The 14,672-nt window shown below is 31.9% G+C and overlaps 1 protein-coding gene across 1 annotated transcript; it reads left to right on the top strand.

The window, feature by feature from the left end:
• The first annotated feature begins 1,303 nt into the window (after positions 1-1,303).
• TRPM1 (Transient receptor putative cation channel sub M member 1) lies at positions 1,304-13,002 on the top strand. The gene is made up of 4 exons (XM_051213719.1): positions 1,304-1,754; positions 3,950-5,951; positions 6,706-6,844; positions 10,862-13,002. The coding sequence occupies exons 1-2, from the start codon at positions 1,568-1,570 to the stop codon at positions 4,222-4,224; spliced, it is 462 nt and encodes a 153-aa protein (XP_051069718.1). The 5' UTR covers positions 1,304-1,567; the 3' UTR covers positions 4,225-5,951; positions 6,706-6,844; positions 10,862-13,002.
• The last annotated feature ends 1,670 nt before the right edge of the window (positions 13,003-14,672 follow it).

Genomic DNA, 14,672 nt, shown 5'->3' with positions numbered 1-14,672 from the left:
ACTTCACAGATTGTTCTAAATTCATTAAATACTGACTCGCGAAAACCAGGACAATTTTTGTTCTGGTCGAGAATGTATTGACCATATCTGAACTCTCCATTAAATGTTAGAGAACCATCAAACTTGTTGCAGGCCAGTAATCCTTTCGTTTCTTACCATCAGACTAGCCTTCCATTCGTTAGACAGGACTATTGAAGAAGGGTTCGCCTGTATACAAACACCCTACATATAGCGAGGGTTTATTACCACCTCTCTCCATTGGTCCATTCAAACAGTGGGGTTAGGGAGGGTTGTTTAATCTTACCATTCCTCTTTAACTCTGCTATCAAGGACAGTCTGGAAACAGCTCTGATGGAAATGTGTGATGATGGTGTGGGTCTGTTACTTGAAGAAATACTTTTAGACCTTGCTTATGTGGGTTATATTTGCCTTTTTATTCGATAATAACCAAGACATGTAATCTACACCAATTCAATTGGCAATCAGCGTCCATAGGTATGGCATTTATTTTACACCTTCTAAGTCTAAGGTAATTTCGAAGACTGTCAAGAGCATGTGTCCACACCCGCTCTTGTTGTTGAGCCTTTAGAAGTAGTCAAGAAGTACATGTATCTGGGTAGCCGTGTAATACTGGTAGTAGTGTGAGTGATGAGATATATATACTTGAAGGCCAGAGCAGCTTATGTTAACCTGCAACATCTATGGCACTGTCGCGATGTAAGTCATATAGTTCTGTGCTACGCTTTTGAAACATGGCCTCTCCGAGTTGAGGATGTTATGAGACTCTTTGTGTTTGTTCATTGTTGTCTCCGAAGGATTGCTCACATTTAGTAGGAACATTATGTCAACAATTTTGAGGTTCATCAGTGATTTTCAGTGTCGTCACCATAAAACAATGTTTTCAGTGACTTAGATATGTACTACGAATATCTTCCTGACGACTTCCACATCGCACTTTGTTTGCCGACCTTTTAACTGGTTGGAAAAATAGGAGAGGTGACAAGGGTATGACATAACCCCGTGTCTGAAAAAGTCATATAGGACTGACAGCTACCGATTCATCACGACTAACCAGTCGAGTCCCTAGGGATAGTGCTACACAGTGTCTTGAAACGCTATCAGATAATGATTAGAATTAGAGTTAATGGCGGTCTTTCTATAATTTCGTTTCACTCCATAAAAATAAGAGCAACTTCCGTAAGTGAAGTGTCCTTTGTAAATGCATTTTCTTAATTGAACTGATTTACCTATGTATACTATTCTTGTTCATTTCATTTTACTCATATAATTATTTTCTGACTATATTCGATTTCATTCATCTATCTCTTCACAGTTTTAGTAGTACTGGATGGTTTAAATGAAAAGTTTTTATAGTCGCTTTAAACAACACCAGTAGCTATGAATATTTGTGCGCGGTTAAGAATAGACAGATTTTATGTTTTAATCTAGGGTTCTGTCTGTGTTCCAGTTTTCACTATATGCCGTTTCATTTCTTAACCTATAAAATGTTGATAACCTCACAGGTATAGTGTATTCATTTTGTATACATATATATAGTAACTTATACATGCTTTTTCGCTTCCAGATTTGTCAATCTTGTGATGGTAAACTTGAACTATTATGCAATCAGGGGTATGGTTTATATTGGAATAAATCTGATGTATGTTTAGTTTTTTTGGGTTTATTTAGTGCGTCGTTACGCATAGGCTTCAGTACGACATTTATTCTTGCTAAGTCATTCTACGTTATAACATGTAAGTTCATGATGTATGTATGTATGTATATAACCATTTTTACACATAAAATATTTCTTTAGTTTTCTTCACGATCTGACATAAAACACTGAAAACCATTAAAAAACATAGAAGTATTAATTATGTATTTCTTTTTAGTTTGCAGTTCCTTAATAGTCGTTATCCATTCGCTCCATAATACACTGGATCCGAACATTTCACAGCTCTCTGCGAGGATATACTTTCAGAACACACTGAGTCAGGGTCTAATTGTTCACATCTTCAGTTGCAAGGAGTACATAAAATATCACAGTCATTAACTTATTTTCTCAGTAAGGTGTCTCACTCTCAACATGGTTGTTCTTAGTCGTGTTGGTGACGTCCTAGAATTCTTCGGGGAAGACTTCAGAATCTGTAAAAAGTCTGAGAATACTTCGTCCATCAGCGCTAAATCGAAACTGACCAGAAATTTCCAGAACAACAGAAGTTTAGGTTTCGTACTGTGACTGGATGATTAACTATTTTGCTACTATATTTAGTGTGTTTCCATGATCCTCTAGCATGTCAAGGCTACCCTTAAACCTGTAAATACCTTTGTTTATCGTACAACCTCCTATTTACACTTCCTGCCTCTCTACCATTTTTGGCTCAATTATAGTAGAATTCTGGGCAACTAAAACAAGGTTACGTAGTTATCGTCAGATGTTCAAATACTAAACATCACACCGATCACAGTTTATGACTTTGACGAAACAATCGTTCAGTACGCTTTAGTTTATATTAGTTCTCTAATAGATGATAAAAGCTAACTTCAAATGGGAAAATCTTTAATAACCTCATATATTAGTAATATTCTGATGTTACTGATTATTTAATGAATCAACTTGCGTATATTTTGAATAACATTCATTATATTCCTTGAATATTTACCATATGCATAACATTTCTAATGTGAGATGGTGCAGAAGATTTGTAGCTCAGGTGGATGATTTTGGTGGAGTTTTGTTCTCTGAGCTGGGTGGTTTGGTCGTGGAGCTTTCATCGTTCTTCTGAACGACATCATCAGCACAAACTTCAATCCAGCTCAGAGAACAAAACTCCACCAAAATTTCTAATGTGTTGTGTACTAGTCAAATCTTTCAGTTTAAAAGCAGAATTTATCGTCATTGGATCTTTGAAAAAAGTCATCTTTACCTTAAGCAGTGGATATTCACAGTTATAATTTTATACACTAATAAATAAATGTTATAGTATTTCATCATTTGTCATTTATATCGACTAATCATTTTGGATATATGTATAAGTATGAAAATATTTACTCAATGAAATTAACTGACTTGTATCAAGTATCCGTTAGCGAACACGTCTTTTTTGTATTATCTTAAGTAATTCAGTCATTCTGAAACAATAGCTAAATAGAAAGCATAGAAATTAAACGATGAAAATTTCCCAAATTTAGTGAAATCTCTTGTTCTTATATTTTGCCTCATTCGAGTTTTGTCAGTAGTATGTAACCACAGAAATGCAACATAACATACATTATCATTTACAATCAATCTAACAGTCTGATTATTCGAGTTTTTTTAGTTCTATATGGCTCGTTCGTAGTTTTATTAGGTTTGTAGGTTTGGATACAGTTTGTGCGTAGTCGTTAGATCATACTAGTCACTGACTGTCAAAATGGAGTTAATGATAACTTTAGTATTTATTGGAAGATTTCATTATATCGACAGAGTAGAGTAGATAAATTAGCAATATTTATGTATCATTACAAAATAAATTGAGCATTGACTATATTGTTATAAATAAATATAATATATTTGTAATATCCCAATGAGTAGAAAAATTAAATTTTTTAACGTTTCGTGACTCAGTGTAAGCCACTTCTTCAGAGAATAAATAACCCAATCCAAAATAATCCAAGATTAAATTGTACTAATTGTTAGTAAGGTTTGAGTTGTCCCGTTGTTGATATTTATAACTGGATTTCGATCAGTCTTTATTAGCACACCCTGAATTCTACTACTAGCCACAATTTATCTGTTTTATAAAAAATGACTATATCGAAGCCCCTATACTAATAAAGACTAGTCCTGAATTTCAACTATTGATGATACGAATACTTATAAATGTTTTAACTGTATTTTATGATTCACTAATAATTTTTTATTATCTTTTCTGGATATTTTATGTCTCTTTTTTTCCTTTTAATCTAGTGGTTGGTTGTTATTTAAAAGTCTACAGTCTCTATTCACATCATCCACGTTTGGGTCCTAAATTAGTTATGGTTAGAAGTATGCTAATTGAATTGCAAATGTTTATATTCATACTTGTCGTTGTGCTGGTTAGTTATGGTGTATCACAACAAGTATTACTTTATCCCTATCGTGCTAATTTCTCATGGAGAACTTTACGTGATATATTTTATTATCCTTACTGGAATTTATATGGTGAAATTATGTTAGAATATGCTTTTGGTAAGGTTTGCTGAATGATTGTTGAATATTTTACGAATAATTTGTTTTAGAAAATATTCTGACTAAATAGTGAAATATACAGCACTTTAATGAATGTGTTTCACTAAGAACACATATTTACCACTTACCGTATTATTTGTGATAAAGTTTAGAGAGATTTGTGTAGTGTTACGATAATTTACAAACCAACATACACTAGTCTTACTGAGCAGTCCTGAAGGATCACTGAGTAGAGTTTTCTGGTGTATGCTTCTATTAAGTTGTAGACTGGGACGAAATAAATGTCCCAGTGCTCATTGTTTCACAACGAGAAATGGTTCAGTGGTTAAAGTATTAGCCTCTCCGTTGAGTTCCTGGTTCAAACACTATATTGCCTAATAATATCAGCAGCTCTCGCACTTAGTATGGGGCGAAGCAAAGCAAATAAATCCGTACATAGTTATACATTAGTCTTGATCGTCAGTGATCGTGTAGTTAATGTTGGTTTGTAGCATAAGCTATTTTCAGATTAACTTACAGTAACTTAAAATAAAACATTCATCAGGAATTATCAGATCGAAAGTCGTTATAAATGAGTTAGATTTGTTTTTAACAGTTTGCTAAATAGTTTCAGGCAGTTCCTACCATTTACTAAGATTCCTTCAGTAAAAATTATTTTTTGAGTGTATCATTTCTTTACTGGCATTTAACATGATTGTTTTTAGTTGTAAAGTACGAGTTACTATCAAATTAAAAGTAGTGTAGACGATGCAAGCCAATATTTAATGTCATACTGATTCTCTAATCTTAATACAAAAATATGGTGTCGCAAAATGCGTCTAAACTGAATAATTATATTATTTGTTTGTATCAACTAGAAGTGGAAACATGCTTCTACTATATAACAGTTTATAAAATGTTAACGCAACTGCACTGTTTCCATCCAGTGCAAAAATTTCCCTAGTCGTGAGTCATTTCAGAATAGCAACCAATAAAATCATTACCTCAGAATAAGACAAGCTAAGAGAAAAAGAGAATATAATAAACATCCTGCTGTTTAATAATCTTCCTAAAAATATTACTAAAATCACATTAAAGCAAAATTATCCTTCTATAAATGTTATAACGTTCACGATTTACTTTGATAAACACAGTGTAGTTCATTTATCCTGGTGTAATTTTTTTCTTTTGATCTCTCTTGTTCTCTTTATTTTTTTTATTTTTATCAAAGAAAATTTTCTGTCTGATTTACTATATAAAGAGTCTACATACTTTTGGGATTACTCGACATTTACTCTCACAATTTGTCAATTCTTGCATATCACTTATCATTCTTTACTGTATTTTATTATTGTTCCCGGGATTTTGAGAAAAGACTTTGCGGGGAGTACTGAAGGCAGTTAGTAAGGTCTGTGGTAAATTTTTTGGGGTCATTATTATTATGGTTGTGGATAGACATCTAAAGTCTTCCAAACTCCTGGCAGGTGTTATCTTATCAGATAATAACCATCCAATTCATTCATATCCTTCTCCCTGATTATCTTCTGGTAGAACGAGGTGTCGACACATTAGAATCTATTCACTCAAGCAAAGGTATAAAAGCTCTACAATACCTTACCTAGTAAATATACTATGTGACGAACAGGTTATGGGAAGTGATCAAATCAACAGCTTGTCTTCTTAAACATGTTTCTAATTGAAAAAGTTGTGCCGGTTCAAATCTTCTCTAATGAAAAATAAAACCCATTTCATTTAATTCCAGGTAGTTTATTTACTTAACGTATGTATATGTATGTTGTTACCAGTTTCTTTCACTTCTTTTTCTGTTTTATAAAAGAAACTTGTTGAACTATCTTGTACCAGAAATATAATATTGAACATAACCATTAATAATAATAGAAATATTCTATATTGCCTCCTTTATATTATTTAAACTTGTGTCAGCTTAATTCACTTATTTGCTTGCTCTGAAGAAGTGACTTACATTAAGTCATGAAACATAGGAAATACAACTTTCTATTTATTGGGATATAACAAAAAATATATTTATTATGCTGTTTTCTGATTCTACTGTTCATCTTACATTATCTATATTGTATGTTTAAGTAGACTGGGTCAGACATTTATTGCACCTTATTGCTGTATATTTTTAAATGGGAAATCAAAGACACTACCTAGCGAATCTATGTCGATTACAATTATCTGGGCGCATTCAGTTATATCTTCATAACCTTTCGATGATTTCTTAATCTTCACAGTGTGTGTATATTTTTCTTATCTTGAACTGATATAACTCAAGCCAATCAATATATATTTTTTCTGTTATTGCCCCCTTACTAGTGATTATCCCATAAGTGTTATATTTCCCACTAATTCGTTATATAATCTGTGCAACACAAAATACTCTCTGACTTTAATAGATTTTCCTATAGTCCCCCTCATTTTTCTGATAACATTTTGTATTTGGTTGCATATATATTTAATCTTTAATTATTTATTATTTTGTTTAAATATAGCTGAAAATGAAGGTTGTACAGCGACTGGTGTATTGAATTCGGAATGTCCAATGTCTAATTATTTAAGTCCATTATTTTTAGCTGTTTATTTAATGATTGCTGGGATTTTATTAATCAATCTGTTAATTGCAATTTTCAGGTAAGTTATGTTTTAATCGATTTGTTTTTATAGACTAATTTATATACAATTAATTTACAGTAAGATGATGAAAAATCTGAAAACTTTATTGTTTTTTTTATTTACTGTACTTCGTCCGTTTAAGACTGTGTCACTATACGATCAGGTTGATTGATTCTATAGTCTACAAGTGTATCGATAAACACATGAAGTAGACACTAATTATTTTATCCACTATGACATTGATAGCTTCTTAATTCAACTATATACATTAAAAGAAAACAAAGAAGTACACAATACCTTGATCTATTTGAGATATAAACTTTATCAGTATAAGGTTGTGGAGATTGTTGAGTTTAGATTGATATCATGAATCGATGAATGTTAAACCACTAGGTTTTCAATGGTAGTCTAACATTGATCTATTCATGATATAAATCGAAACTCAGCAATCTTCACAACTGTATAGTAATAATTATTATGTGCTCACTACTGACTAGCTTCAAGACAAATCTCCTGGAGTTCTAGCGGAAATCATTACTGATAGAGTTCGACCGTGTCTGTTGTGAGACAGTTGTTCATTGAAGATGGAGAAGGACGGTCACGCAATATCCTGGATTGGTTGAAGTTGGACGTTAACACTTGTGAATGTCGGCCCAGCGGTCTAGAGTCTAGGCGTTCGCGCGCGAGACCGAGGGTCTGGGGTCCGAATCCCACGTGAGGGAACGTGGATGCGCACTGCTGAGGTGTCCCATACTAGGCCGAAACGGCCGACCGAGGCTTTCAATGGTGGTCTAACATTGTTCCATTCGTGATATCAATATGAACTTTGGGTTGGGATTGTAACTGTTATTGTAGTGTTGTAGGACGAAACATGTATTATCTACCAATTTATTTGACTTTCAACAGTTTTGCACTCAATATCTTTTCATATGATGATGATGCTAATGATTAGAATTACTTTAAAGGTACAAAATAGTTTCCAGAAAATAAATTTTGTCAGCTTTTTGTATCTGTTTTGCTGTAGTGTATTTCATAGAATCACGTACAAATGATGTGATGAAAACAAAGTATGTTGTTTGTACTCGACTATTTAGTAAAGGCCTTTTTATAAATAATGATCTTCAATTTTGTTTGTGAAAATAATATGTGAAATAATCTCAGCGATTCAAATTTAAACAATTCCTTGTAGTGGTCGGTATTCAATATAATCCTTTAACTTCGTATACAGTTCGTCTTGATAACCGTCACTAGATAACGCCCCAATGGTATATTAATCAGAAGGCGAATACGAAGTGTTGATTACGTTTATTATGGGACCACACACATATCCAAAATTACAGGTGTGTTAAACAAGCATGAAAGAGTTGTGCCGAAAAGCAAGCAGGCAAGCGAGTGAGTCAGCGAATATGAGTACGAGTAAACGAGTACAATTAAGCGAGAGAGAGAGAGAGAGAGAGAGCAATGAACATGAATAACATGGACATATATATGAATGAATGAATGATCGAATCAATTTATCAGTTAGTATTAAGGCTAGCAGCGTGAATAAATGCGTAGGTAGTAAGCAATGCTCAAGCATACATGTTCATACATTCGCAACAATAGTAAAGATACAATGATATAGATAAGTTGTTGTTGTACAGATGACTCAGCTCGTTAATAAGTTAACAAAATGACTTAACCGAATGAAATGTGAACAAATTCAATTCACAGATAATTCCCATTTAAACATTAAAATTAAAACTCAAATTTCAGCGAAGCGATCTCTTTTTTCAACGAATTTATTATCAAGCTATATATATATATATATGAAAATTTTTTTGTTTTTTTGTAAAAGTACTAATTCCGTGAGGAAATGTGAACACAATTAACCATGACGTAATAAAAAGATTATAATACTAGATTACGTAATACGAATAATAACAATAGATTTAGTGAATATGATAGGATGATTAAAGTGTTTTTGTTATAATAGTTAAGGATCATAGAGGTGTAAAAAAACAAATAAGGTGATATGATGAGCATTTACGAATAAAATAATGAGAATATAAGACATAAATAAAGGGGGAATGCAGTAATAATAATAATAGGATAATCAAAATAACTAAGGCCAAGGTAACGATAAGATATACTTCTTTTCTACGCATAGTTCTGGTTTAAGCTCCTGGATGGTAAGAACTTCGGTTATTTTTGAGAATTGGATTTGAACGAATCATATAAACAATCTTAAAATCAAATTGTAGATCTGTAGAATGGTTATAGTCGATTAGGTGTTCAAGTATAGAACTCCTAACTGCTTTCTTTTCACCCTTATAGAACCAAGCTGGGATATGTTCCCGTATCCGAGTTGAAAGCGAGCACTGGCTACGGCCAATGTACTTTGCTCCACAAGAGCAGGTGAACTGGTAGATGCACATAGAGGCGACCAGACGTGGAAGCTTATCTTTTATGGATACAGAAAATAATTTCCTACTAGTGAAGGTTATTCGCAGTTTAGCCGTGTTATTATATTCACTAAATCTATTGTTATTATTCGTATTACGTAATCTAGTATTATAACCTTTTTAATACGTCATGGTTAATTGTGTTCACATTTCCTCACGGAATTAGTACTTTTACAAAAAATATTTCATATACATATATATACGATTGTATAGCTTGATAATAAACTCAATTCCACGTGAGTTGCTATATCCTTTAATATGATGGGAATCTTTAAACAGTCCCAACAATTCTTTGATAAATTTGATTTTGATTATTACCCTGATGATGTTCAGATACGTTTGTGTATGAAACATTGGAATTATTTAAGTTTTACTCACTAAGATTATTTCAAATATATTTCTCACAAATAATACTCGGCACCAAATTTCTGTCTAACTATTATCTCAAATATTGACGAAAAATTGTATAAATTATCTTCAACTTTGATCTAATTAGAATCCATTGTCATTTCGATCAAAACTGTAATCTATTGTAAGCAAAATAAATGCAGTCTTCCGATAGTTTTCATTACGAGTTGTTCTTAAATAATCATTGGATATCAGGAAGCATAGGACAACTGCTTAGTCCTAGTATGGTATTCTTCAACAATGCGCATATGTGATCCTATGAAGTTCTAAACCTTGCATTTTCAGATCCCGTTGGTTTACTTTCTTAACTCTAATTGTGGTCGTTCATATTTTATGATATGGTTTATTATTTTCAATTTCATTATTTCTGTGTTTTATTCTTTTGTATATCGAAATATACTACTTACTAAGTTCAAATAGCTTATATTTTTATCAATTCTTATAGAACGTGTGATATTTTGATATTCCTAAGTGTTTAAAGAGGAAGAATGTATTTGTAAAATCTCGGCGAATGAATTTGAAGTAAATCCAACGTTTCGCTTGTCAATTTGGTCCAAGATTTTTCAAAGAAATGTAATCAAACATCAAAATTATCAAATATAAATAGGTACACGGTTCTCCGGTTCACTGTATACTGAATAGGTCATCCAGTCAACGTTAATAATGTTGAAAGTAGGTATTTGCATTAGTGCATAAGAGATACGTGGTGTGAATCGAAAAGTGTTAAAATAACAGATTGTGTATATACGTAAGTAGTATGAGGAACAATTTCTCTGGTCCGTGAATTTTAAGAAAACAAAAAATAGAATTTTATATATGATGTGAATCAAAAATGTCACAGCATACATAAAATCAAGATAAATAAACAAGATAATGGAATGAATTCAAAGAGGAAAAATGTATTTGTAACTGAATGTTTGTGTTAATTTAATGTTCCATTTAATTGCCATTGAACATAAAAATTTTAAAGTAGTCAAACCTCCTAGCTTACGATGGTCTGTTATCAAGATGTTGGAGATGGTGAAGACCAAACCATCCAGCTCAAAGAACAAAACTCCATAAAAATGGTCTGTTATCATTCAAAATCTGTCTTCGAATATATATATATATATATATATATCACAAATAATTTCATATTCGTCGCTTTATTTTGTGTTTTTCCCTTTACTATTTTTGAAATCAGTAATGTATTTGAAAAAATTGAAGAGAATTCAATTGAATTATGGAAATTTAATATATTTTCAATAGTATTGGAATACAGTAATAGACCAGTTCTACCGGTACCTTTTTCTAGTATCACAGCTATTATCAAACTTATATTGTATTGTTTACGTGTCAAAGTGATTCATTCAAAGATTCAACAGTGTAAGTATTGAGCATAATTATTTATAAAGCATATTTCTTTAAAGTATATGTTAATTGATATTATTAGTGGAAATCAATTAGAACAAGATAGATATAAGCGAACAATATTGTTTTCGATTAAATCTTCATCAGGCTAAACTCTAATATACAGTAATATTTATATGCATATACGAAATTATTAAATCAATCAATGTAGTTCATGAGTCAGTGATAACAGGGGAATAGATTACATAAATAAGTGAAAAGTACAGATTGATAGTGTGATGACGGGTGTACTAGTTCTGATAAGAATAATAAAGGCTTGAATCAGTGTAACATAATGCAAAATAGGTCAATAATTAGAAAAATGTAGACACCGAAATAACATTCATAAAGATTATAAGATTACGTAGAAAGAAGTGTTCAGATAATTGGACTGTGAAGCGTATCTTTGAGAAAAGAATAGAGTGGGAAAGGATGAAGAAAAATAAACGAAGAATGAGTATTGAAAATAATAATAAATAAAATCATTTACTAAGGCCAAGGGAGAGATAAATCTGTTACAAATTTCTTATGATTACATAGACTTGGACTCGAATTCCTATAGCTTCTGCTATGTATAAGAGATAAGATCGAACCTCATAAGGAAAATTGGTAGGAATACGACAAATTACTCAAAATGATTTATTTTTGTCTACTACATAGCTGCTACCGATCAAGTGTGACGAAACGGGGCTACATATTGTTTTGATTCTACCCTATCGTAACAATGAAGAGGTGTTCACTAACTCGGTTGTCTTGTAGTGAGCCCAATATAGCTTTCTTCACAGAAGGAGTTGAGTTCGTAGACACACTTAGATGAAGCAGAACCAGGTAACTTATCCTTTAGTCGAGGAATCGCTATAGGTCGAGTCGTGACAGAGGTTAGCTGCATTAAACGTTCTCTTCACAGCTCTAGTTAGTCTATCCCGTAGCACATCACCAGATATATCTCCGTTGTATTTCAGCTTCAGGAAGAGGGTTTTACTATCCTTTGATGATGCTACTTTCCTGTTTGTTACATGTAATTGTTTCTTCAGGAAACCTTGTGGATAGCACATTTTATTCAATATATTATGAATAAGCTCTAGTTCCTTGTTTATAGTATCGACTTAGCATATCTCCCTAGCTCTATTTGAAAGACATCTAACTAGGTTTCTCTTATAATGAATGGGTACAAATCTCAGGTAATTTGTGTACTATTTTACTGAAAAACATTTCCTACACACACTTCTACTGATGGAACCACTTTCTTTTCTGTTTAACAAAACTTCAAGGAAATGTTTATTATCAAGTTCCTCTTCACATGTAAATTTGATTGCTGAATGTTTATTGTTAAATAGCTCTAAGAGTTTTTGGTTTCGATTGTTCTAATCAACGATAATGAAAGTATCATCAATGTAACGATAATAATAGTTAAATTTATCGATAACCACTTTGAGAGGTCCTTTTCCTAGTTTCTCAACAACAACAAAAAAATCTGCCTGGATAGAACCTCGAAGTGAACTCATCGTTATTCCATCAATTTTCCTATATTATATGTTATTAAAAACAAAATAGACATTCATTTTACATTCCAAACAACCTTTTTACATTACTACTAGATAATAAAATAGTTTGAACTGTTTAGATACTGCAGTTTTTTATTCGTCTATCTTTATACAGTTACTAGCCATAGTAACAAAAGTTCATTGTCCATTAACTTATATTATTAATTTCAATAATTGGAACCATGAGTCAACTGAAGCTAGACCATCATGGAAAACCTGGAAGCATTGGATGGCCGTTTCGTCCTACTATGGGACTCCTGTTGGTCTACCTTCAAATTGTCTCATGATTTCAACTATTGAAACTCCAAAAATCTCCACAAAACCCCTTCTGATTATATTATTAATATTTAAATGAATAACTGTTAATATGTTCTAAATAGACGTTACTTTTCTTCCTCTCCCATATAATAAGTCTACTTTAAAAAACGAATCCTTATCAATCATATCAAATTAGTTTAGAGGATAATAATTCATTTCTTAATGATCTATTACACATGATAGTAAATAAAGACTTGGATAAATGTTCTAATGAAAATTACACTTTAATATGTGGGTTCTAGAATGTGACAAGATTGTGGAAGAAATGGCTCCATATATGAAGTTGTTTTTTTTTCAAATTGAAATTTACATTTCAAATATTATTTAACATCAGCTAAGTCTTCTTTAATGCAATTGTAATAAAGTTTACTCCTAATCTGTTAATGAGTAGTATGTTGTATGAAACTAGTAAATCAGTGATATGAACAACATTAGTAGTTTGTAAGACACTAGAAGCTTTTATGATTTAACTTGCTTCAAACATGAATTTGTTTGATAATTTACTAAGAATTTCGTTTACAAAAAGAGCATATCTTGATACTTGTGCCTTTGTGGTATGGAAACTCGAACTGATGTACGTACGTACGAAGTTCTACGTTGTTACTGACTGACTGATATCTTGATACATGTTCATAAATAATCTCATTAAATATGAAGGCGATTTCTGATAACATTGAAATAATATGATCCTTGTTTAACATGAGTTATTCACTGAAACTTAATCTCTATGTTCCAATGTCGTATAATAGCTGCACAATATTAACCCCTTTTATTTATAGTTAGAAAACTTGTGCTTTGAAATGGTGGCGAAGATTTGTAGCTCAAGTGGATGATTTTGATTGAGTTTTGTTCCCTGAGCTGTATGTTCTGATCATGGAGCTTTCACTGTTCTTCTGAACGACATCATCAGCATAAACTTCAGGTAGAAGTGTTCGAATTACTCCACATATGGCTCACAGCTTGTCCTGCAGACCTCGATGTTGATTGGTTCTTGTTGACCTTAAACTTATCAAATCAAACCAATGAAAGATACAACCAAAACAAAGAAGTAAACAATGACAGGTTCAAGGTAATCAAGAACCAATCAACATCGAGGTCTGCAGGACAAGCTGTGAGCCATATATAGAGAAATTCGGACACTCAACTTCTATCTGAAGTTTTTGCTGATGATGTCATTCAGTAGAACGATGAAAGCTCCACGGCCAAACCATCCAGCTTAGAGAACAAAACTTCATCAAAACCTGTACTTTATAATTTAAAATATTTTCAAACCAGTTTATAAGGTTTTCTTAGACATTTATTTATATAAACAATGTAAATAATTCAAGTGTTAGTATTTTACCTGCTAAATAAAATCATTTGAAATACTGGACACCAGTTTCCATCATATGGATTTATATCACTAATTTGAAGATTCTTAAACACTGAATAAGATAGATCTTGTTTTAAGTGAAAAGGTTTTGTAATGTAATTTGGAAGGGCAGGATAATTCAATATTTTTTCAATCACAGTTTCAAGTATTCAAGAATTGTGATATCATAATTTGCAGTATTCTTTCCATATTTTCACAACTAAACTGTTTTAACATTATACCATTATGTAAATAGATGCTTTAATCTGTTATAAGTCGTATTGGCATACTAAGTAGATAATTTACAAATATTTTGTAAATAACCTTTGATCAATATTATAGGTTGTAAAAGAACACCTTCAGCTGATCAAAATGATGAAACAAGTTCATTA

Source organism: Schistosoma haematobium, chromosome 3 (assembly GCF_000699445.3).
Source record: "Schistosoma haematobium chromosome 3, whole genome shotgun sequence".
Classification (NCBI taxonomy): Eukaryota; Metazoa; Platyhelminthes; class Trematoda; order Strigeidida; family Schistosomatidae; genus Schistosoma; species Schistosoma haematobium.
The sequence above is the reverse complement of the archived record's forward strand: the minus strand, read 5'-3'. Positions and strand labels throughout refer to the sequence as shown.

Excerpts from the sequence above, each read along its gene's own strand:
- TRPM1 (XM_051213719.1), top strand. The coding sequence starts at position 1,568 with ATGCTTTTTCGCTTCCAGATTTGTCAATCTTGTGATGGTAAACTTGAA. Across the intron at positions 1,755-3,949 it reads GTCATTCTACGTTATAACAT|TGGTTGGTTGTTATTTAAAA; the intron begins GTAAGTTCATGA and ends CTTTTAATCTAG.